Source organism: Colletotrichum karsti (genome assembly GCF_011947395.1).
Source record: "Colletotrichum karsti strain CkLH20 chromosome Unknown Scaffold9, whole genome shotgun sequence".
NCBI lineage: Eukaryota > Fungi > Ascomycota > Sordariomycetes > Glomerellales > Glomerellaceae > Colletotrichum > Colletotrichum karsti.
The window spans coordinates 817,751-841,277 of NW_024065909.1; the positions used below are offsets into that span (position 1 = coordinate 817,751).

The window sequence follows — 23,527 nt, forward strand, 5'->3', positions numbered from 1 at the left end:
GCCAGGGCAACTCGCAGCAAGGAACCACCATACGATTCATCTGCGTTCGGTCGCACTGGCAATCTGTCTTTCATCGACGCGCCTACCTCTCCGACTTCGGCCTCCGCGAGAAGCGCTGGTTCGGATCGGGAATCTGAATCCAGTGACGACTCGAGCCGAGCCAGGGACTTCTTTGTTCCCAGGCTCGGGACGCAACTCTTTCTCGCCCCCGAACTCGGATCTTTCCGAGGGCCTCCCATTGCTCTTCTGATACTGTACCATAGACTGGTTCGGTAGATCGTGAAGTCGCAATGGCGGCGGCGACAGCTGACATCGGACCTTTGACCAGATGTGTCGTCTAGGGGGCGGAACCGGCTTTCAGAACGGCCGATCGGCTTGTATTCGGCCATGTTGATTCATGCCGGAGCCGACGAACGGCGGGAGGTGGAGACAAGTTGGGGTGTTCTTACATTCCTTCAACCCCAACTCCAATCTTCATACTCCTATCTACCTCCAACAACTCCATCACTCTCCTAGACCTCCACCATCGCCCCAGGACTACCGGAAACAGTCTCGACAAGCCCCGGATCCCCTACGACAACGACATCCCGCTCGGCCTCAGCTGCCTCGCCTGGTACACCGTCAGCATGTCAGCACAGCCTTGCTGACGGCGCACGGCGTGAGAGCGTGCGGGACTGTCGTTGTCACTATGGATCTGAGGCATATGGAGACTTACCTCCAGGCCTCCTGCGGCGAGGACGCCTCTCTGGAAGAGCGGAAACGAAGCCTGCGCCTCAGGACGATAAGTTAGTCATCTCTTCACACGTGCCTCCATGGCGACGTGCTTTCTCGTCATCACGCCCGCGCCAAGCGTGCAGGCGGTTCACTCTCGGGACTCCGGCGTATGTAGGAATCCCGAGATGGAAGTCACCTCTCCGAGACCCGTGTTCGAGACTCCGGCGTATGTAGGAGTTCTTCAAGACATGGATATCTCTCTGAGGCGGTGGCGCACTCGAAAGGGATGTGATTTTACGTCCTTGGCAGTGGCTGAGACGGAGCGGACCGGCGGACGAGGGCTCCGGCCAGCTTCCGTTGCTCGACGTTCTCTGTGGCGATGTCGATCCGGGCGGCTGGTGTGTACGTTGCTCGGCGTGATGGATGAGGGAGTCAAAGAGGCGGAGGATGAGGCGGAGCTTGGCGTGAGGCTTTTGTCGCTCAGGTGATTTGGCCGAGAACGAGGAGGATTGGAGACTTGCTACTTGAGAAAAGTGGCAGGCACGGTATTGCAATTCTGAAATTTCAAGCTGCTGTCTCTAGGAGTGGGATGATCTTCTACGGATTGGATTTGGATTTGCAGCGGCACCTCGGTGGTCACGATAGGTAGCGACTGGTGAGGGCACCGGGGGATCTGGCCACCGGGGGATCTGGCCGGGGATCTGGCCGCCGAGGAATGGCCGCTGCAATTCGGACGGCTGGGTTTACAATGGGAAAGTGGAGGAGAGGGCTTTTTGGGCTTGGTAGATGCGATCAAGAGGCGGAGTTCATGGTTCCTACGCCGGGATTGTGCGCACTCGGACACAGCATACCTAGGATCGATACTACTGCATAAGCTTCTTCCATAGTAAAAAAAATCTCATTTTAAAGTAAATGCGAACAGAGTAAATGTGTGAGCTGATATGTTGCCGGAGTTGAGGGCTGCTGGTATCGACTGGAATTAGACAGTCAGATTCCCCTTGTCCGAGGGATTGGTGTGGGCCCCGGAGCTGTGACCGGACTAGTGGGTCGGTCGGAGCCGGAAGCCAGTGGAGTGGATCTCATCGGCATCAACCGGTCCCCGGAGACTGGGATTCTCGGCTTCTGGGCCGAGAAAAGGAACTATCAGACGGTTTAAGAGAAGCCGCCTCCCTCCGTCCGCAAGAGGCGAGGTGCTTTGCGCACTTGACCCTTTACGAGGCCTCAAAGAGTAGCTCTAGGCCTCTGCCCCTCGGTCTCAGTATGAGAATTGCGTCTTCTTTAGCCTTTGCATGAGCCCCTTCGGTTAATAGTGTTAGTGCAAGGGAGATGCGGCAAAACTGACATCCGTAGATGCTGTTGCGCTCGTGTTCTGTTGCCTCTGCTTCGATCCCTTTCTACTCAACACACAGCCACAGGCGGCACCCTTGCCAAGACTCAAGTGGGCGCCGGCAGAGTTGCCAGCCGGGAGGCAGGACGAACCATCTAGACTCAACATTCTTTGTGTTGGCGGTGTTTGTCTGGTCCTTCCTCGCGAAGCGGTCTGACAACGCTTGGCGCGGGTGTGCTGCGAAAGAAGCGTTGGCAGAGGGAGGCACAGGTGCGGGTCTTGGCTGGTTAGGCAGACCGCCACAAGCCTCAGGTCGTGGGTCGTGGAAATCGGACCAAGTGTTTTCGAGATCGGGAGTCACGATTTGAAGTTGGAGGTGTGTATCGGAGCAAGCAGCCGAACAGAAGGTTAGCATTCAGCCTGACGTCAAAGGGGATATCCCTGTGGCAGCTGAGGTTTCTGGCGTTCGCGGGCGACAAGCCATCAAGCAAAACAGCTTCAGATTGGATGGGCTTGGCAGAACGTTGGGAGACGCCAACGTCGCGAAGTGGGCGGGCACGTGTGAGTCTGTGAGGTTATTGTTGTTTTGATGGTGCCCTGCCAAGACGTTATATTCGCTGGAATTTGATTCCCCTCATTTGCCGCAGCAGGTGCTCCGTAAAGTTGATGATCCTGTTTTACCTACGTGGTGCAGCGTTTGTGTGATGCACCCTCAGCATGTGTTCCTGTGTGATTTGATGATGTCAGAAGAGTCTTGGCGACGACCACTATCCGGTTGCTGGTGTCGTGCAAAGAAGAAAACAGTGCAAAAAGAAGAAGCGATGTCGAACAAATCGGAGGGTTCGGGAGTTGGCGTGAGACGACCAAGAGTGGCAGTGCAAGAGGTGAGCTTCCGCTGGACTCATTTGTGCCATGATTGCATCCCCCGAGACGGCAGCCATCGACGTCTGGGTCTGGGGTGGAACCACAGCTCAGTGTCAGTGAGGGTCTTGTTCCCGCTCTTCCTTGCTGAAGTGAAGTGTCCGTACGGGGATGAAGTTCCGGGTGGGTGGCAGATGCTTGGTGACGATGGGTATTTGCAGGGTATGGCCGGCCCCGGATGCCTCTGTTGGGCCTAGAGTCTCGGGAGAAAATGAGGGCGGCATCTGGGAGTCTGGACTTGTCTGGCGCATCTTTCTCGAATGCACATCGAATGCCAATCCTGCTCCAGTTTCAGTCGAGGGATGTCTGATTATCATGACCCAATGGCGGTGATGGATCGATGACAGAGTTCTGGTTCGACCAGGTCGGGCCCCGGCGGGTTGTGGGATGGCAGGGGAGCTTCAGGAAGAAGGATCCCGTCAAGCTCTCGCCTCACCTGCGGTGGGTGGATGAGAAGAGGAACCCAAGCATTGGTGCATGGCGACAACGTGGAGATGGGATGTTGTGTGTGTGATGGCATGTTGGTAGGTGTTGAGGTTAGATTTTTGTTCGCCTTCTGATTCTTGCATTTCCTTCTGCTTCTGACAGTTTCCAGTGCTGTCGGTCAGTCAGTCAGTCAGTTGAGGAAGGTGTTCTCTAGTCATGTCAGGACTGCTAAGTTCTTGCCAAGGGGACCGGACTGTGGCTCAGGTCATCGATTTGCGGTGGTCGGCGGCCTCTTTCACCAATGTCTCGGCGTAAGAAAATGTTTCTCGCCTGGATCAGTCCACTGCCCAGAAGAAATAGCGGGTGTCCCAAGCTCCCACCGGTGAACAATGGGCCTGGGCTTCTCTTATCTAGGCGGTTGTCCGCTTAGCCATCCGAGGCTGCACCTTCGATATTCTGACCTCAATGAGCTGTCACTTGGCGTCATTTTCAACGACAAAAAACAACAACAGCATTATGATGCCGGCCAAAAAGGTGAATCAAGACGCTCATGTTTCCAAGCCTGGTATAGGTACCGCTGCATTCTCAGCACGAGCCAGTTGTCTAACCCCATTGATGAGAGGAAATCAACTAATTCTACTGCAATACAAGACATGGCTTGGCGCCCTCCTGTGATACTAAACTGTATTGGATCGCCAGCATCATGGAGTACCTTAGGATATCTCCCGCTGTAATTTACGGATACTTGGTTGTCATGATTGACCGATCACCTTTTTCCCGTCCCTCCCTCCTTATTGATGGGCGTCTTGGCAATGACGGCACAGCGGTAAGTACCTAGGCGGTAACCATGGGTGAGCAATAAGTGAGTGACCACTTGCCGCTGCAGCTTTACGTACCAGGCGTAAACTGATCCTTGGCAGTGGTCTCTTGGCAAAGCAGCTGTCGGGCTACAACGCAGCCCGTCAAGAGGTGCCCATCGTGGCAGTGCTGGCCAGCCAAGTATCTCACCTTAGAGCCTTAGAGCAAAATGAATGATGAGAGGCGGGAAACGACTAGGCATGCGGGCGGTAGGTGTAGGTGAGAAATGGTGATGATTATATGGTCGGCACCAGGTAAGGTAGGTAGACAAGGCATCCAGGCGGCCGACTTTTGTTTTACCGTTGTTTTCATTCTTTTCGACCTTTCCAACTACTTTCCAAACACGCTGAACCCTGTACTCAATACCTGGCTATCGCTTGCTATCTGGTGCTGCTGCACATCGTCACTGCTGGCACCAACTTCACAGCCAATATCAGATGGTCCTGTCACCCACGCCACAGACATCGTGACCTCTGTACTGCCGCAGTAAATGGTCAGTTCATCACCTTGGTTCTGACCTCGTGCGAACGCGAACCTGCCGATGCATCTTCGTTCTCGTTCCCGCTACCTTAACTTTCTCAACCTTGCTCTCCATCGCCAACCTTGCTTTAACCGCTATCCGTAAGGTACCGGCCAAAGTTTGCAGAGCCACCCGACAACCCCTGGGAGAAATTGGAAGACCCATCGAGGCGGACCTCTCCCAGATCAACGGTCAACCCATCCACGTCGCTTGACAACACGACTTCATCAAACGTCAACCGCATCGCTCTGTCACTGCCACATTGCTTCAAACCAGCGGGCTACCTCAGACAACAACAAACATATTCACCGCCATCCTCCCTTCGCTACCCGACCTCTCCCTGAATCCGATGGACGCTAAGAGACCTGAATGCCCTCCTCGTTTCTACGACACCGCCATCTAACCGAACATCCATCGCCTTGCTTCCCGCTCGCTCGCTGGTAAGGCAATCGACATCCTTCACCAGTCACCTACCACATCACAGCGGCCTTTGTTTGCTCTGCTGCCAAACCACCTGCAGCTATCCTTTCACCACTTTCTGAAAACGACAACCACCAACCCCGGCCGCGCCTTCCCCCCAAAACAAGGCGAAATATTTTTTCTGCACTTTTCACCTGCGCTCCGCTGCTCCTCCAAACATCATCTGGAGGACCGCAGGGCAGACTGCTAGGACATTTCAAACACGCACATCATCATGGCGGGAGGTCATTCGCCAGTAAGGCGGCCACGAGCGCCTACCATCACGCTCGACACATCCGCCGTCAACGATCAAGGTAATTATGACGCCATGCCGCATTCCAACCCCGGTTCGCTCACAAAACAAAAAAGTACGCGCCCTGGGCCCTACTGACTACCGCGTCGCGCTGTAGACCAACACGAAAACATCTCATCATCGTCGCCGTCATCCGATAATGGCGACGAGGTGAATAATACGTTATCAGTGCCCACACGAAAGTCGCGGTCGCAGTCGTGGGACTCCAACAACACCACATTGGCCAAATCCAAAACCAACGACGGCACCGACAAGGGATCCCCTACGGCCCAGCACTCCGGTTCGCCCAAGGCCTTCGGGGATAACCCGGACGCCCTCGCGCCGAACCCCGGCGAGGAGGACTCCTTCCACGTCCAGAACAACCCGTTCGCGTTCTCGCCGGGCCAGGTCTCGAAGCTTATCAACCCCAAGAGTTTAGACGCGTTTGTCGCCGTTGGAGGTTTGACCGGCTTGGTAAAAGGTTTACGGACGGACACCCGCGCGGGTCTCAGTCTCGACGAATCGCGTCTCGACGGTGCCGTGAGCTTTGACGAGGCAGTTGCCGCCGGCAAGAAGATCCACTCACCGACGGACGGCGCACCGGCGGCCCCACTTCAACAAGACGCCGCGCCGGGAGACGGCGCCGGCAAGGGTTTCGACGACCGCAAGCGCGTTTTTGGGCAAAATATCCTCCCTGAGAGAAAGTCAAAATCGCTACTTCAGCTTGCTTGGATTGCCCTGCAAGACAAAGTCCTTATTTTGCTTAGCGTTGCGGCTGTCGTCTCCCTCGCACTGGGTTTGTACCAAACTTTCGGAGCAACACACCATGGTGATTCTACGGCCAAACTCGAGGTAAGAAAATACGTGTCTGAATAAGATGCGTCTGGATAACAGACTGACATGTTCCAGTGGATCGAAGGTGTGGCCATTATTGTGGCTATCACAATCGTCGTCGTCGTTGGATCCTTGAACGACTGGCAGAAAGAGCGCCAATTTCGAAAGCTGAATGAGAAAAAGGAGGATCGCACGGTCAAAGTGATTCGTTCCGGAAAGCCTTCAACCATTTCGGTCCATGACATTCTGGTTGGCGATGTTATGCTCCTGGAGCAGGGAGACATTATCCCGGTAGACGGCATCTTCATCGACGGGCACAATGTCAGCTGCGACGAATCTTCCGCGACCGGCGAGTCGGATCTGATCAAGAAAGTTCCTGCGGGAGCCGTCATGAAGGCTTTGCACGAGGACGAGGAAGTGAATCCCAAGAAGCTGGACCCTTTCATCATTTCTGGAGCCAGAGTCTTGGATGGCGTTGGAACATTCCTCGTTACTGCCGTTGGCGTGAACTCTAGCCATGGCAAGACCATGATGTCTCTTCGCGACGATCCCGGCCTGACCCCTCTGCAACTCAAGCTCAATATTCTCGCGGGTATGTAGACATCCTACTGCTTGGATAAGTGTGACTGACATTTCAACCAGGATACATCGCGAAGCTCGGCAGTGGAGCTGGTCTGCTCCTTCTGGCTGTTCTCACGATCGAATTCTTGGCCCATTTGCCCCAGAACGACGATTCGCCGGAGGAAAAGGGTCAACGCTTCCTTCAGATTCTCATCACGTCCATCACCATCATCGTCGTTGCTGTCCCTGAGGGTCTGCCACTGGCAGTGACCCTGGCCCTGGCGTACGCCACGAAGCGAATGACGAAGGAGAACAACCTTGTCCGTCACCTCCAGTCCTGCGAGACGATGGGTAATGCGACGGTAATTTGCTCCGACAAGACTGGTACCCTGACGGAGAACGTCATGACGGTTGTTGCTGGCACTCTGGGCACAGGGAAGCTGAGGTTTGGAGACGGAGATGGCCAGTCTAGCTCATCTGATGAAGCCGAGCAGGAAAATGTGGAGGTCGCAGGCGGCGACAAGAAGGCCGCAAGTCAATCTGCGACTCTGATCCCGATGTCGAAGCTCTCCTCTTCCCTCGACTCTGACCACAAGGAGATGATCAAATTGTCAGTCGCCATGAACACGACGGCCTTTGAGACGGAGGAAAACGGGAAGCACGAGTTTGTGGGCACCAAGACCGAGACGGCCCTGCTCGACTGGGCTCACCGATGCTTTGCCCTCGAGAAGCTCGCCATCGAACGCGACAATCACCCGGTTCAACAACTATTCCCCTTCAACTCCAAGAGGAAGTGCATGGGCGCCGTTGTGCGTCTTCCAGATAACAAGTACCGTTTGTTCATCAAGGGAGCCCCTGAGATCCTCCTTGGGCAGTGCACTCACGCCGTTGCCGACCCGACGAAGGCACCTTCTTCCACCTCTATGGAAACACAGCAGCAAGACGAAATCCGACGCACTATTTCCGAATACGCCTCCCGATCGCTCCGCACACTCGCCCTCGCCTACCGAGATTTCGAGCAATGGCCGCCAAGAGAGGCACGCAAGGAGGAAGGTTCGGACAACATCGAGTTTTCTAGCATCTTCAAAGGCTTGACGTGGTTGGGCGTCGTGGGCATCCAGGACCCTGTACGAGCCGGTGTTCCCAAGGCCGTGAGCGACTGCGGTCTCGCTTCCGTGTCTGTCAAGATGGTTACCGGTGACAACGTCGAGACTGCGAGAGCTATTGCGAGGGACTGTGGTATTCTGACCGAGAAGGGCAAGGTCATGGAAGGAGTCGAGTTCCGCCGCATGGGCGACCGGGAGCGAACCGCGATTGTCAAGGATCTTTGCGTGTTGGCGCGGTCGAGCCCGGAAGACAAGAAGATACTCGTCAAGGCGTTGCGAAGCTTGGGAGAGGTCGTCGCCGTCACGGGAGATGGAACCAACGACGCGCCTGCCCTGAAGTCCGCAGATGTCGGCTTCTCTATGGGCATCACGGGAACTGAAGTCGCCAAGGAGGCTTCGGATATCATTCTCATGGACGACAACTTTTCGTCCATCGTCAAGGCCTTATCCTGGGGTCGCGCCATCAACGACGCTGTCAAGAAGTTCTTGCAGTTCCAGATCACCGTCAACATCACCGCAGTCGTCCTCACATTTGTGACGGCTGTGGGTGACGCTGAGCAGGAACCCGTCTTGAACGCCGTTCAGCTTCTCTGGGTCAACCTCATCATGGATACCTTCGCAGCCCTCGCCCTGGCCACCGATCCTCCGACGGAAAGCATGCTTCATCGCAAGCCCGACGCCAAGACAGCTCCCCTGATCAACACGCCGATGTGGAAGATGATTATTGGTCAATCCATTTACCAGTTGATCGTCACCCTGATCTTGCACTTCGTCGGCCCTAGCTTTCTCAACTACCCCAAGGAACAGCAGAAGACGCTCGTCTTCAACGTCTTTGTCTTCATGCAGATCTTCAAACTGATCAACAGCAGAAGGATCGACAACCACCTGAACATTTTCGAGGGCATCACCAAGAACAAGCTCTTCTTCCTCATGATGGCTATCATGGCTGGCGGACAGGTCCTGATCGTGTTCGTCGGAGATGCCGCCTTCAAGGTCACCCGTCTTAATGGGCCTCAATGGGGCATCTCCATGGTCCTCGGCATTCTCTCCATCCCGGTCGGTGTGCTCATCCGTCTGGTCCCCGATTCTTGGTGTGTGACCCTTGTCCGGCCCATCGGCAAGGTGTGGGCCAAGATTCCGAAGTGGAAGCGCAAGAAGAAGACCGACGACGACGAGGACGCGGAGCAACTGGGCGGCGTCAAGGAGGCGCTGCTGGAGATCCGCGAGGACCTGGCCTTCCTGAAACGCATCAAGGGAGGACGAATCAACCAGATCAGCGAGGTCATCATGAAGCCCCGCGAGTACCGCGAGCGCACACGCAGCCGGAGCGGCTCGAGATCATCTAGTCGACATAACGCGTCGCCTATGAAGGCCGCTCTGGGCATGCCTGGCATTGTCGCAGCCAGCGTTGGAGGACTATCGCCGGTCGAGAGGCCAGTATCGAACGACCGCCGCACAGAGGAAGGCGGCAACGGGGAAGAAGGCCGAAGCAACTGAGATTCATCCCAGGACGCGTTGTATTGCCTTGATTGGCACTGTTTACACCACCACCACCACCATCCTACTTTTTTCGAGAGAGCGTGTTTTTCTTTTCCACCCATCATGTTACGAATAACCGACCGATCGCCCAGCTGTACCTATTCTTACCCTTCTCCTTGGACCGATCAAGACACGAACCACATACCAAAACTTCCTGTACGATAATCAAAGATCGATAGACCCGAACCAGTGCGCCGCGAGACCGATATCACACTGTTAAATGTAATAAATGAATAAAACAAATCAACCAAATGGTACTGAGCAGTCAATGGCCACTGTGATGAGATTTACGTGCCAAGAGGAGCCAAGCAACGCACCGTCATAGTCACTAGTCAGACCTCAATTGATCAGAGCGATGATCAATCACGCCAAACCAGTTGAGAATTCGAGAATTTCCATGTTTACAAATCGTCTGCTGAGTCAAGCAACAGACGATCCTGCCCCCGAAAAAACTCAATTGAACTGGTTAACGCCGAAAAGAGCAGTGGAGCTTCGGAGCTTTGGGCAAATAAACTCGCGGGATTTACGTCATTGACGCGGCGGTGACGTGACCGGAGCCCTTCGAAGCTCAGAACCCGCGGGACACGCGCGGGGCCTGCGTTCCGCGCACGGAATTGAGCGTGTCCCAATTCGACACGATTCGGCCTCCCCGCCTTAGGGAGGAAACAATTCGGTGCCCCGCTCCCTCGAGAAGCCGTCCCCGGGGGTCCCGATTGAGCGGGGAGAGGAGAGGGGAAAAGGCGTGATTTCAAAGCCGTGGTGTGACCGCCGAGAAGGTATATGAACCCGGGCCTCCGCACCATTGGACGACGGGAAGTTTATCTGTAACATTCCAAGATCTCACACATCACAACAAACGCACTTCTCCGACAGACAAACACACAACTTTTCAACGTAAACCAAGACAAAACTGGAAAACACGACAGCCATGAGCAGCAGACACGTCCTCATCCTCGGCGGCCACGGCAAGGTCTCGCAGTACCTCACCCCGATCCTCCTCAACAAGTCGTGGACCGTCACGAGCGTCATCCGCGCGCAGGAGCAGGTGCCGACCATCGAGAAGCTCGGCGCCGGCAGCGCGGGCAAGCTGAACGTGCTGGTGCGCAGCGTCGAGGACGTCAGGGACCAGGCCCAGGCCCAGGCCATCTTGGACGAGGTCAAGCCCGATACCGTCATCTGGAGCGCCGGTGAGTGAACTTAAGAGGTTCCTGCAATCGCGAGTCATGCGAGCGCGAGCAAAATGATGTTCTCGTGAACGGGTGGAGACTGACTGACTTGATGATAGGTGCCGGTGGAAAGGGAGATCCTCAGAGAGTAAGTACAACACGATTAAACCGCTTGAAGAGGAGAATGGGTTGCTGACTGTGCACAAAACAGACATTCACCGTCGACCGCGACGCCGCGATCCACTTCGTGAAAGCCTCCGTCGCGACCCCCTCCGTCAAGAAATTCATCCTCGTCTCCTACCTCGCCTCCCGCAAGAACAAGCCCACCTGGTGGTCCGACGACGAGTGGCAGGGCGCCCTCGACGTCAACAAGAAGCTCTCCAACTACTTCAAGGCAAAGGTCGCCGCCGACGAGGTCCTCTGGGAGGAGTCCCGCACGCGCCCCGACTTCGCCGGCGTCAGCCTGCGCCCCGGCACGCTGTCGGACGAGCCCGCCGGCAAGGTCGAGTTCGGTAAGACCAAGGGGTCCAGGGGCACCTCGAGCAGGCAGAGCGTCGCGGAGGTGGCGGCGCTGATTGCGGAGCAGGAGGGGTTCAAGACTTCGTGGGTCGATCACTTGGACGGGCAGGAGGATCCGAAGGAGGCCGTGGCCAGGGTCGCGAGGGAGGGGGTTGATGTCGCGGAGGGGGAGGCGTTTTACAAGGCTTGAGGGGGCAGAAAGGTCTTGACTTTATGTGATATGACATTATTATATTAATAGCGAGTTTATTTGATATCATGCCATCAGGGCGATGTGCTTCAATTCTCTGTTCCACGCGTCAGTGTCTCTCCTTTTTCGGGGTTGTTGTAGAAGGTGTGAAACTTACTCTTGTACTTGCTCTCCGACCTTCATCGGCACATACTTGACCTCCTCGCCCTCGTCCCTGCCCAGGTTAAACTGCGCCGCCCTCACCTCCCTCGCCCGCTCCGCCAGCTGCGGGATCGGCGTGAGGTCGAAGTCGGACGACAGGTGCCAGAAACACGTCGACGAGATCCGCACCAGCGGGCGCTCCGGACACTCCGCCCTGCGCCGCTCCATCACCGCCAGCGTCTTCTCGTTCACCACCACCTCGTGGTACCCCGCCTTGACCAAGCCGCCCGTGAAGTGCTCCATCTGCTTGCCCGCCTGCACCAGCAGGTAGTTCCCCTCGGGGATCTTGACGGCGATTTTCTTCCCCGTGTTCCGCGCCCAGATGTGCAGCCCCGGGTACCGCGAGCGGCCGTGGATGGTGAGGAAGTTCAGGTCCGTGTGGAAGCCCGCAAGGATCGTGTCCCGCGCGCCGTACTTGACCAGGTCCGACGCCGTCGGCGCGAGCAGGTGCGGGCCGTACTTCCCCGCCGCGGTGAAGGTGTCCGACGGCAGCCCGAGCCCCAGCGCCGCCATCTCGGCCAGGCCCTCGACGGCCTGCTTCATGGAGGAGCCCCACTTGTTCATGGCCCCCGGCCAGCGCTCGCGGATGTGCGCCGCCTCGGGGACGACGTTCGGCGCGTTCAGCCCCGGGAAGCGCGTCTCGTAGGGCGTCTTCTCGGCCATGCTCCAGAAGAAGCGGCACTTCGGGTCGGGCTCGTGGGCGCCGATGTCGAGGGGCCGCTCGGAGGGGGCGAGGCGCTCGATGACCCGCAGACAGGGCTCGTCGACGGCGCACTTTGGCTTCTCGGTGTTCTCGAGGGTGACGCCGATCTGGTAGCTGAGCTCGGGGCGCTCGTCCCGGCGGAGGAGGTGCTCGGGCTGGGCGAAGTAGTCCTCGAGGAGGTCGAGGAAGGCGGTGTTGTCGGACTCGGAGACGCGGGAGTCGTGGAGGACGAGGGCGCCGTAGGTGATGAGGGCGTCGGCGGCCTTGGCGCACTCGGCGGCGACGGCGGGGGAGGTGGGGGGTTGGGTGAGGAAGATGTCGAGGTCGATTATGGGGAGGTCCATCGGGAGGTCTTGCGTGGTTGGCATTTTTCGGGTTGTTGGTGTTTTGGGTGTGAGGGTGGAAGGAAATCGGATCGCGGGGTTCTGGAGGGGTAGATGGAAGATGGCGGGGTTGGTGGTTAGGTTTAGGCAGGTCCGTTCGCGACCGTGTGCTTCAGACAGATGCTCCACAGGAAAAATGAAGAACAACAAAAAATCAAGAAATATCTCACAGACGGCGGATCACGGCGCATTTTGTTCACATCCTCCTCGGCGCGGCATGTGAGCAGATCCAGATGCGCGACCACCTTCCACCTTCCCAGCCCGCGCGCGGTGGGGTCACGGTGTGGGTGGGTGCGCTCATGGCCCCACGCCGCCCCGGACGCCTGACCGGATCAGGCAGCTGACTGGGGACGACCCGATTCAAGCGCCGTTGGAGATGGTACCTTGCTGCGCCGGGGCGGGTCCTGCTTGAACCAATCGGAGCGGCCCGTCGGCGTGCTCCGGGGCTGGGACATGGAGGGCGGGGGCCTGGGCCCGGCGTGTGGTCGAACCAGCCCGGGAATTTCTGGGTTGAGTTGTTTTTTTTTTTCTTGTCAGATTTCTTTGTCGGTTTTTCGATTGGTTGGGTCGGTTCGACCGGTTATCTCCTGGTGAGGAGACGGAGGTTGGAGGTCTGAAGAAAATGGTCTGACTCGGGGTAGCGGGGAAGTGAGGGTTTTTGGTCTGGGATTTAGGGTGTTTGGACTCCGATGGTTTCCGTCGCAGATCCACGGTCTCCGACGGAGGACTAGATTGCGTATTAGTATTGATCTCCGAATTGCTTCGATTGCAACATCTCTGTCACCGAAAAGTACGGTGAACAAGTCGCTCTGTGCTGTTCTACTGCTTAAGGATCTATGTTTGCCCCACAAGCCGTTTCATTCTACAGAAAGTTGAGAGCAACGAGTTTTAGGGATACCTTCTCGGCATTGAATAGACAGATGCCCTCAAGCTATACTAGAGCCAACCTCCTTTGCTGCAGCCGAATGAGTTTCTCAGGTGCCCCAGAAAGGGTCGAGAGGCTCTGGCGCAGACTCCAGCCCGGCTGCCACGAGAAACTGAACAATTCTTTCGTGACCGGCTTTTGACGCAATCTCCATGATACCCATCTCAAGTTCGACTTGCTCGAGATCCGCGCCAGCTGTCACCAAATGTCCTAGAATATCAAGTCGTCCATGCGAACAAGCGCTACGGACGGCGGAGCCGAAGTGAAGCCTTGATGGTGTGAGAACGACGCTCGGATGTTTGAGCAAGGCCTCAACCACGGGGAAATGACCTTTCATTGTCGCTGCCTCCAGTGCATCGCCATCGCTCGCCTTGGCGCCATGGTTCAACAGCTTCTCGACGGCTGCTCGATGACCTTGCAGGCTGGCCGCTCGGAGAGGTCTTCCATACCTGCCGCGAGCTTCGATGTCCAGTCCGTGATCGAGGCAGAAGTCAATCATGCCCAAGTCTCCGTTGAGAGCCGCAAGTGCCAAGGCGTCTGCTGGAAATAGATCCTTGGGGTCTGAATGACCCCGAAGTAAACGTCGAAGCTGTTGAATCCGACCAAGCTCGATGGCTTTTTCAACATGTTGTCTTAGTTGTGAGCGTTGTTGTTGGGTGTTGTTGAGCTTTTGAAGCTCTTTGACTGCTTTGACAAAACCAGCGTGCCCCAGAGTCGTCATGACCGCCTCAATGCCCGCCTGATCCAGTGAAAAGATTTCCTGCTCTACAAGTATCTTGGCAACACTCTCGTGGCCCCCCCTAATTGCAGCATCTAGAGCATTATCGAACATTGGGCCTGCTCTCTTGGCGCAAGCCCCATGGTCGAGTAATTTTGAAACCACGTCAACATGGCCATAATAGCACGCTGCGTGGAGTGGATTGCCATAACGCCCGCAACCGACGTTGACGTTGGCCTTCTTTCCGATAAGAAACTCAACAATGCGGCTATTTCCCAACGAAGCAGCGAGATACAAGCCCGTGTGGCATTTTGTGTTTGGTTGATCCCACGAAAAGTCCTGAACTTCGAGCTCGGCTAGTAAGCCATGCAGACCAAAGATGCAGATCATGAAAAGAGGAGTGCGGGAGGTACTGTCAGTTCCATAGTAATACTTTCGCAGCAGACTGTCCCTCTCGAGCTCTTCGGATAGTATTTGTGCGTCCTTCAGCCAGAACTCGAACTGAAGACTGGGTTCTTTTTTCTCGTCGAATACGAAGTTGCGAAGCTGGTCTTGGAGAGGTGTAACCAGTCCCGGGGCCGCACTCCGGAAGTGGACTGGCCAGTAAAGGGTTGCATATCTGTGAAACCCTTCCTGTTGTGTAGGTAACGCACTTAAGTCGTCTGTGGTGAGCATCCACAAACTTGCTGCCGCTATAGATTCGTGGGACCTGATCGGCGCAAAATCGGGTTTGGAAAGTAGAAACTCTTGAATCGTCGAGTGGGCAAATCGGACCTTGTTGGATTCTTCGTCTACAATGATGAGATTGCGACAGATTCTTACAAGTGACGATCCGTCGAGGTGATTGGGCCATTTTGACTCTCTGGAAGCCAGCGCGCATAGCAAGGTATCGAGACTGAGAGTTTCCTTGGCGTGAAGCATCCATTGAAAAGTGCTGGCCACGATGCGCGAAGTGGTTGGCCCAGATACCGCAACCCTCCCCATAATCTCTTCGTACGTCTCATTCAAGTCCCGAGGGAGGCTTTCCAAGGTCTCCAAAGCGTCCTCCTCTGATTCGATGAGGGATAAACGTTCGAGCTGGAGCGCAGCCCATAAAAACCTAAAGGGCATTAGGGATAACTCTCATCGCCAGTCGAGTGATTATGAAATGGAAATACTAACATCTCGTCAGTCCTGCGTTTCAGATAATCGTACAGCTCGTCCTCGAATTCTCGGGAGGGGTTACCACCAAGAACTCCCATCTTCAATCGCTTTCTCTCTTCTATGCTGTGTCGTATGAAAAGACTGACGTCCTTTTCATTATCCCCAGGACATATAGAGACCTTTCTGGCCTCCGACAAAAGATTGATAATTTGTGTATCGTGTCTGCTGGTCACAATGATTTTGACCGCTTCCTGAGAGTTTCGGGCAAGTGAAACTAAACACTCAACAAGCTCAAGACGCTGACTTTCTTCCACTTCGTCCAAGGCATCGATAATCAAGAATATGGCGTTTGTTTTCGTTGCCCCCTGAACTATCTCGATCGACTCTTTAGGCTGCAAGCTGCGCAGGCGAAAACCATCCTTAGCAGCCTTTTCCCGGCGCTGCTTGAACTCTTGGAGCAGACTCTCCTGGAATTGAGATTGCGCGCTGCTTGTTCCAGAAACTAGCTGACGCAAGACACTCCCTAAAATATGCCCTGGGCACTGTCTCTCCGGTTCAGCAGCGCTTCTTTTGCAATAGAAGTAAGCCACCTTGGCGTTGCCGGGGAGCGTGGACTGATCTCCCAGCCAGTCAATAAGTTTCGAAGCGAGCATGGATTTTCCTGACCCAGGAATGCCGTGGATCAGTAAAACAGAGGACTTCTGTGAGTTCTTCCATTCAATCACTTCTTCGTGATCCAGAATCCATGTTGCAGACTCGTCGAGCCTGCGATCGCGAATCTGTCGATGTTGGTCGTGGAAATCTAGGGGCGATAACCATTTCAGGAAATCTTGCCATTCGTTTTCCTTCGCCTCGCGTTGAACAGCAGCGTCTCGCTGAGCAATCTCCACTATGGGTGCTTCCAAGTTTTCCCAGACCCGTGTGATCTTGATGAAATCGTCTGTGCTTGCAATCGCCACCTCTGCAAGGACCAGTCTGAAGCACTTGTCGACCTCTGTGTCTGACGATACGATTCCCTGGATCTCGAATGACTTTGGTGATTTGAATGTGCTTCTGATTACTTCATGTATCCTTTAGTCAGCTCCTGATGGCGATGCTCATCTCTAAGGTAGCTCACCATGTCCTTTCGGGTCCATATATCGGATAGCGTTGGCCAAATAGCTCAGAACTTTGGAGTAGAGGAGTATCAAGGTTTCTCGAAGAGCTAGGCTCGCCGATGTTGAGTACCTGGCGTAAATAGCCTCCGATATGGCGTGTCGCCTGATCAAGCGACAGATAAAGTCAATATTTTCGACCAAAGCGCCATATATCTCGAAGTCGTTTACAGCAACTTGCAGCAGAAACCGTACTGCCGCCCAAGGTAGTGCGGCGTGCGTCGGGTCATATTGGACGACCGTGTCGCCGACTGCCTTGAAGCGATCGATCCATTTGATGACTTTCTCCATGGCGTCTCGCACAATGAATGCCCCTCCGCCGGGTCTTTTGAACTTCCATCGGCCATCGTTCATCTCATGAAGTCTCTTCTGCGCTGCTTGGAGTACTGCCTCCAGTACGTCCACCCCCGGATCGCTGGCCGCCTTGAGGCTAGTTCGGAGTTCATTGGGAAGCCGTTCGTACGCCTCCACCCAAAGGTTTGGCGGGGTCTTTGCTGGACCAGACGCATTGCTCATGGTAACTTGAGGCACGGTGAAGAACTGAAAATCATTCACGTGTGGTGAACTTCTGGAGATGGAATGGATATTGGGCAAATGTGGTCACGTCCTTCCATTGTGGCTGTGTTGGTGCAGTCAGACTGATTGCTAGCCAATGACCTCCGCGCTGTCTAGGCTGAATGTGTACAGCTCATTCAGCTAACTGGCTGAGAATGCAACATGACCAAACCGGAAAAATAGGGCATGTGCGATGAAATAGGTGAACAACATCCAATCGCTTATTCCAAGTCACCATGTCAAAAATATGCCTCGGAAGGCAGCGGAAGCAGAAGCCGTGATACTCGAATGTTATTTTCTCGAATATTCAACGAAAAAGCACACCTCTTACACGAACCGCAAATACGCCCTGTCTTCGAATTGATTTTCAAAAGCGGGAATAACTTTGTACTTGGCTAAATGCTTATCTATCTACTTGTCTGCAGGAATTAAATACAAGAAGGCGATTGAATCAGAGATTCTCGCCAGAAATGGGGTATCGAAGGCAGGTCAGATTTGCTAGCGTAGCATGGCTCCTCAGTCTGCATACGCCATCAGAGTTGGCTCAGATGAAGTTGCCAGATCCGGAGCAGCGAGACAGGGGAATGGAGCCCTGCTTCTGGCAGATGGTGATGCTACCAGAGACCCACGAGATGCCGTCGTAGGAGCCCTCCTTGAAGCTGTCCGCCTGCCAGGTGCCGGTCTCCTTGATCGATCCGGGGCAGCCGGTGAAAGCACGACCGGTGCGGCGGGTCTTGTAGGGCTTGGTGATCATGCAACCGCTGTAGCCCGGGCTGACGGTTCCCTTGATGTTGACGGTCGTCTGGGTGGCCCACTGGCGGCTGTAGTTGATGCCGACGGTGTTCTTGAGCTTGTCCTTGATCCAGGTGATGTCGAGACCGGCGCTGACCTGGACGCTATTGGTGACGGTGTAGCCCTTCATGACGTTGATGTCCATGGAGGTGATGCCGGCGGTGACGACGGGGGACATCTGCACGTCCCAGTCGATGAAGTCGAAGGTCTTGTCGGCGACGATGGAGTAGGTGGTTTCGCAGCCGCGGGCATCGATCTTGCCGGGCTTGGTGGAGTTGGTGGAAACGGTGCCGTTCCAGGGCAGGTTGTGGAAGTCATGGTCGTCATGATCCGGGGCGTGAGACATGACTCCCATGGACTTGACCATCTCGTGGTAAACATCCTCGTGAACAACCTCCACTGGAAGACGTACGCGTTAGTGACCAAGAGATCGACTTGCAAGTGGAGTGAAATGTGGTGACTTACTGCGGTCCTCGCCGTACAGGATGACTTCGTAGGGCTTCAGGACGTGGTCGGGCGTCCACTTGGTGCTGTTGACAGTACGGCCATTGAGAACGAACGGCGCGGCATTGGCAGCCGCGAAGAGAAAAAGACTGACGAAGGTAGAGGAGCGCATCGTGAATAGTAAGTGCGTGTAAGTGAGTGTGGGTTGAGATTATGGTGGTTGGAGGTGATGTCCAAAGGCAAGTTACATCCAGTGAGCGAGAACTTTTACTCTCTTTATACAAAGACTCTGGAACCTTCAGCTTCTGATCCCGTAGTACGTTTTCTGTTGGACTCTTCGTGAAGTTCCAAAAGGTGATTGACGATCATCCCGAGCGTATTCGGTGGAACCGCCGCCCTGTTCACTAGATGGTGTTGCGAGTCATAGCTCGATGCGAACCCGACGAATAAAACTGGAGTTTTCGACGTGTAGTCCGCAACACCACGGCCGTGCGGCAAGGGAGGATGGTGATCACACGACCTGACTCAGTCGTGATCGCGAGCCTCAACGCACGTGTAGAGTGTGCTGTTCTAGATGACACAAGCTTTTTCAGCTGCACGGATAATCCGGCAGTCTGGAAACTGTCGTGATAAGCTTAAGATTCTCTTCTTTTGGGAATTCGGACGATTCATGATCTTGATTGGGATCAGCCTCTTCCAGTGGCTCCTATTATACCACGGTCACCGATATGTGGAGGGATTCACAGCTTGTGGGCCGGATGCAACCACTCCAGACAGTTGAGCCTCCCACGTGCGTGCCGTAACGCCGAATGGACCATGTTGCATGCGATCTATTTGGAGGTTACACAATTAACTCGACGCACGACAGAGAGGATGTTGAGTCGCGATTGTCGTGTTCGGCCTCACCGACGTCACAACAGCAGTCACTGACATCCAGCTCACACGCCAAAGAGGCTGATGATTGTCATTGCAACCACTTGAATCTGCGCACGTGTTGACGATTCAGCCTCCGAGCATCTAAGACGTTGAATGGTGTTTGCCAGGAAAGTGGGAGGCTGTCGTGTTGGAGAGCAATGCATGCATACATACATATCAGGAATCAGAGACGGATGGTATATATTCGTCCCCATTTCACTCATCTCACATTCGACTCAATACAATTGAACAATACAATTGAACACCAACAATCACCAGCTTCATTGCATTCTCTTCAAGTTTCATTTTTGCATTTTCCGGTCTTCTCTTTGAGTTCTGAAATCATTCATCATGCATTTCCAAACTACCGTTCTCTTCCTGCTGCCCCTTGCCACCACGTAAGACTCATGATTCCCAGCCATCGCACTTCCCAGCAATTTCAGTGTTGCTAACATGACGATCTTCAGCGTTTTCGGCAAGATGCACGAGTATGCTTTCTGCGTTCGTGACAGGACTTCGGCGCCTATCGGTGGAACCCCCTACAGCCCAAGCTACAACTGGCAGAAGAATTACGAAATCGATACGGAGGCTACGAAGTGTGCCTGCAGCATGTACAAACAGCGCAACACTGGCAGCAACTGGTGGGATACCTGCCCTGACTGCGTCTTCGACGAGGTTTGTGTTCATTAGGCTTTCCATATTAGACGGGTTCACTGACAGTCGCCCACAGACACAACTCGGATGCCACTCGCCGGCTGTTCACATTGGCGGTGACGAAGTAAGGCAATGCGCTCCGCGGAGTGAATCTAAGCTAATCAATTTGATTTAGATGACCTACTACTGCGAGAAGAAGTGCGGTGCTCAGGGTTCCGAGGCCGACTAGGCACTTGCCGCACTATGAGACTGGTTTGAGTCTGCAGCGGGCTGCACCAGTCAACTTCATGTTACATTTTTGAACGACATGTTCTTCCGAGGTTAGGATTAGGGACTACTGGGATGGCGTTTTTCATGGAATTGATTCGATTTGCTTCTTCGACTAGACATATTGGTGCATGTGTGTTCGCTTCATTTTCATGAGATGCGACCTTTGAACCGTTAGGATTCTCTGCTGAACGAGGCATTGGATAGAAAAGCTTGTGGAATTTCAGAAGATATTGATTCTCAACTGCCTCAACTCGTACTGAAAGCATTCATCGTCCCTTGACAGATCGCCATCTAGATATACATCCGTTTTTTGTCCAGCTGTCTGAACTTCAGACCGTGCTTCTTGTCACCCTCGCCAAGTGTGCCACTTGAGTCAGTGGGGGATACAACGCTCAGCGCAATATAACCGTGGCTTTCTCCAGGTCTCACATCCATCAGCCGAACCCGCATATCTCTGAGATTTCTGGTGCGTTCTGCACGGCCAAGGGACGAGCCCCCTGACACTGGCACGAAAGAACTATCTCGAGTGAGAGAGCTTGCGAACCCTAGAATGTCAGGCCCTCGGATCATGTATCTTAGTATAAGACCATGAATAGCAAGAAATTGCAAAATCGCCGTTGTAAGTAATAATATAGTCACCCAAAATCGATCTGTATGATAGGCGTCTTCGGTTCTGGTTACGTTCGCAATGGTTGTGTTAGTCCAAATCCCATCGGCATCCAGCTCGGGATTCTCGGATAAGAAAGACTTCGTGATGTTGTACGAGTCTATTCCCGCTTCCCAAGCTGTATTGAAAGCGGTAGTTAGTCTTCTAGAGAACATTTCTGTGTTGATTCCTGTCCAAGACCGGTATCCTTGACCAGAGAAGGAGCTTTGATCGTTCGCGATGTAGTTTTCGATTGGAGATGCCTTTCGCATGATTGCCTTTGTCATGCCCGGCCACCTGATCAGTGCAGTTTAGATACACAAGGACCTTCTTGAGAAGGCCGTATCTATTGAAGGCGTACTTTGCAATCGGCGCTGTCTGCGTGGCGCGCATCCTTGGGCCGCACACTCCATTTCGGTCTCGACGTTAATGGTGGCTATAGTGCAGTTGAAAACGGTGTAAAGTGACTCAGGTCCGAGGCTTATGTAGAGCAAATTTGGGGCTGCAGACTTGTTGGTCGGGATCTCTAAAACAGGCGCGAAACTTCGATCTTCGTTTTTGCCGTGTTCCCAGAAAGCTTCATGCAGGTTGACTTTTTCGTCGTACCCGCCATCAAGTTCTCGAAACGAGGTGTTCCCAAGTTCTTCTCGTGTGCCGGCGTCTATAGCCATAGAACAGTTAAACTTGATGTAACTTGATCGTGTCTTGAAGTCGTATTGTGTTGAGTAATCGCTGATGTTGAGTTTTTGAATGTTAATCCCCATAAGAGACGTATAGTATGTAGTCCCAGCCTCAAGTTCATTTTTGTCTATCTCTCTCCACGCATCTTCGTCGACGTCGTTCGCCCAATCTCGTGGCCATTGTGGAACTTTTGGACGTTGCCAGAGATCTAAAACAGCACGCTGCTGCTTTTTGGTCGAGAACAAAAGGCTAGTGTAAAGCGCTGGTATCATATCTGACGCTTTCCAGAAGTAATTGTCGTCATCGGAGAATATTGAGTCCTGATGGGCCCTATCATTGTAGGACACTGAAATGCTGAAATTTGACTCGACTTTTCCTCCGCCAGGTCGAAGCAATCTTGAGGAGCTTTGACCTCCAAGAGGTGACATAGCCCAAGTCGAGAGAATGAGAAGTCCTAGCAATGGGCGGGAGCGGATAATGATGAACCGTTCTAAGGCGCTGGCGAAACTCTGGCTACCCACGGTCTGTTCCAGCGACAACAATGTGACACCACCTGGTCGCTCAAGATACCAGCGAGATGCATTCTTATAGAAACGAGCCGCTACCATGGCGAATAAAATCGGGTAAATAGTTGGGCTGAGGCGAATGGCTTCCTCCGTGCTGCGGCCATATTTTGACGAGGATTTCGGTTGCTGATCAAGTTGAAGGACAATGATGGGAAGAGCTTTGCATGAGTTAGCAGTTGTTTTGACATCGAGGAAGAATCTTACCAATGAATGTGCTGGGCAATACTGTCAGGACGATCTCCCACGTCCTTGATAACAGCGTCACTGCCCAAGACTCATTGCTGAGAAATCCTGCATCGAGAAAGAAATCTCCAGGAGGCTTTCCACTTTCAATACCGGATGATGAATTGTCACGTTCGGTAATTCTCAAGTGGATTTCACCCTCAGAGTCGGAAGCATTGTCGGACTCGTCTTCGTTGTTGTGCTCACATCTGGCGCTCGAAGTATCCGCAGAATGTGAGGATTCTTCCATACCAACTCTGTCGACTGCATGATAGCTTATTGACAAAGACATGACGCAGAATAAGTCTAAGTTCTTGGTGGTGGAGTGACGGAGAATGGTGGACATTCAATGTCCATGATACATGGATGATGGGAGTGAGGTGCATATAAACTCAGCGTATGTGCCGCCGCCTGGCAATATTGTCCGTTGCACCTCAGATACAACGCTCCTATGTCCCTTGCTTCGCCACCCAGGCGTGAAGAGTGACATGGTTGTAAGACAACAGTTCAGCTAGAAGGCTGTGCAGCGCAAAAAAGATGACTGCGTCATGCAATTGCAACAGCGATGTCGCTGGTGGGAAGCGCGACTTGTTACTTGCACAACCCAAATTTGGCTAGGTCTGCGTGACATGAGATTTTCAAAAGCAAGCTGATACCAGGGCGTTGAGTCTAGTCGGATGATACCTGGTAGCAATTCCTTCATAATTCGAATAGAGAGTGTGCCTCTGTACTGAAGTCTTGTGATTCGCAGCCTTGCTTCGGTTGGGTCTCTGTCACTTAATTTGTAATTCAACCAGCAATCTAGCATGGCCATGAGGTAATTGACGTTCAGGTGTAAGAGATCAACACATAGATGTTAAAAGACCAGGAACTGTAAGTGTAAGTGCTGCGCACGGCTGTAGGCAGTCATCCTGGTCAAGCAGCATCTGAGACAAGACACTCATAGCCCGCGTAAAACAAGAATCAGTATTCATCCGCGACCTACAAGATTTCTCTACTCAATTCTCTAGTCTTCAAATGACACATGCTTACTCTAAGGTAGCTGCAGCTAGACGATATGGTACAGACACTTGAGATGTTGCGACGTTTCTGGTGCTGCGAGCATCTCCTTCTACTCTCTGCG

At 53.8% G+C, this 23,527-nt stretch overlaps 6 protein-coding genes across 6 annotated transcripts; 3 read left to right on the forward strand and 3 right to left on the reverse strand.

Moving 5' to 3' along the window:
• Window positions 1–5,460: 5,460 nt before the first annotated feature.
• Window positions 5,461–9,515, forward strand: CkaCkLH20_03780 (calcium-translocating P-type ATPase; the record flags this gene model as incomplete). Its single annotated transcript, XM_038886499.1, has 4 exons — window positions 5,461–5,539; window positions 5,636–6,369; window positions 6,427–6,943; window positions 6,994–9,515. 4 exons carry the CDS (start codon window positions 5,461–5,463, stop codon window positions 9,513–9,515), a joined length of 3,852 nt encoding a protein of 1,283 aa, XP_038748341.1.
• Window positions 9,516–10,485: 970 nt separating this feature from the next.
• On the forward strand, window positions 10,486–11,432 carry CkaCkLH20_03781 (nad dependent epimerase dehydratase family protein; the record flags this gene model as incomplete). Its single annotated transcript, XM_038886500.1, has 3 exons — window positions 10,486–10,744; window positions 10,843–10,871; window positions 10,935–11,432. The coding sequence occupies 3 exons, from the start codon at window positions 10,486–10,488 to the stop codon at window positions 11,430–11,432; spliced, it is 786 nt and encodes a 261-aa protein (XP_038748342.1).
• A 153-nt stretch (window positions 11,433–11,585) lies between these two features.
• CkaCkLH20_03782 (uncharacterized protein) lies at window positions 11,586–12,704 on the reverse strand (the record flags this gene model as incomplete). The annotated part of the gene is made up of 1 exon (XM_038886501.1): window positions 11,586–12,704. The coding sequence occupies one exon, from the start codon at window positions 12,702–12,704 to the stop codon at window positions 11,586–11,588; it is 1,119 nt and encodes a 372-aa protein (XP_038748343.1).
• A 989-nt stretch (window positions 12,705–13,693) lies between these two features.
• CkaCkLH20_03783 (uncharacterized protein) lies at window positions 13,694–17,175 on the reverse strand (the record flags this gene model as incomplete). Its single annotated transcript, XM_038886502.1, has 4 exons — window positions 13,694–14,958; window positions 15,016–15,461; window positions 15,524–16,565; window positions 16,623–17,175. 4 exons carry the CDS (start codon window positions 17,173–17,175, stop codon window positions 13,694–13,696), a joined length of 3,306 nt encoding a protein of 1,101 aa, XP_038748344.1.
• Window positions 17,176–17,758: 583 nt separating this feature from the next.
• On the reverse strand, window positions 17,759–18,622 carry CkaCkLH20_03784 (uncharacterized protein; the record flags this gene model as incomplete). Its single annotated transcript, XM_038886503.1, has 2 exons — window positions 17,759–18,405; window positions 18,472–18,622. The coding sequence occupies 2 exons, from the start codon at window positions 18,620–18,622 to the stop codon at window positions 17,759–17,761; spliced, it is 798 nt and encodes a 265-aa protein (XP_038748345.1).
• A 1,094-nt stretch (window positions 18,623–19,716) lies between these two features.
• Window positions 19,717–20,248, forward strand: CkaCkLH20_03785 (uncharacterized protein; the record flags this gene model as incomplete). The annotated part of the gene is made up of 4 exons (XM_038886504.1): window positions 19,717–19,763; window positions 19,833–20,040; window positions 20,096–20,143; window positions 20,195–20,248. 4 exons carry the CDS (start codon window positions 19,717–19,719, stop codon window positions 20,246–20,248), a joined length of 357 nt encoding a protein of 118 aa, XP_038748346.1.
• Window positions 20,249–23,527: the final 3,279 nt, after the last annotated feature.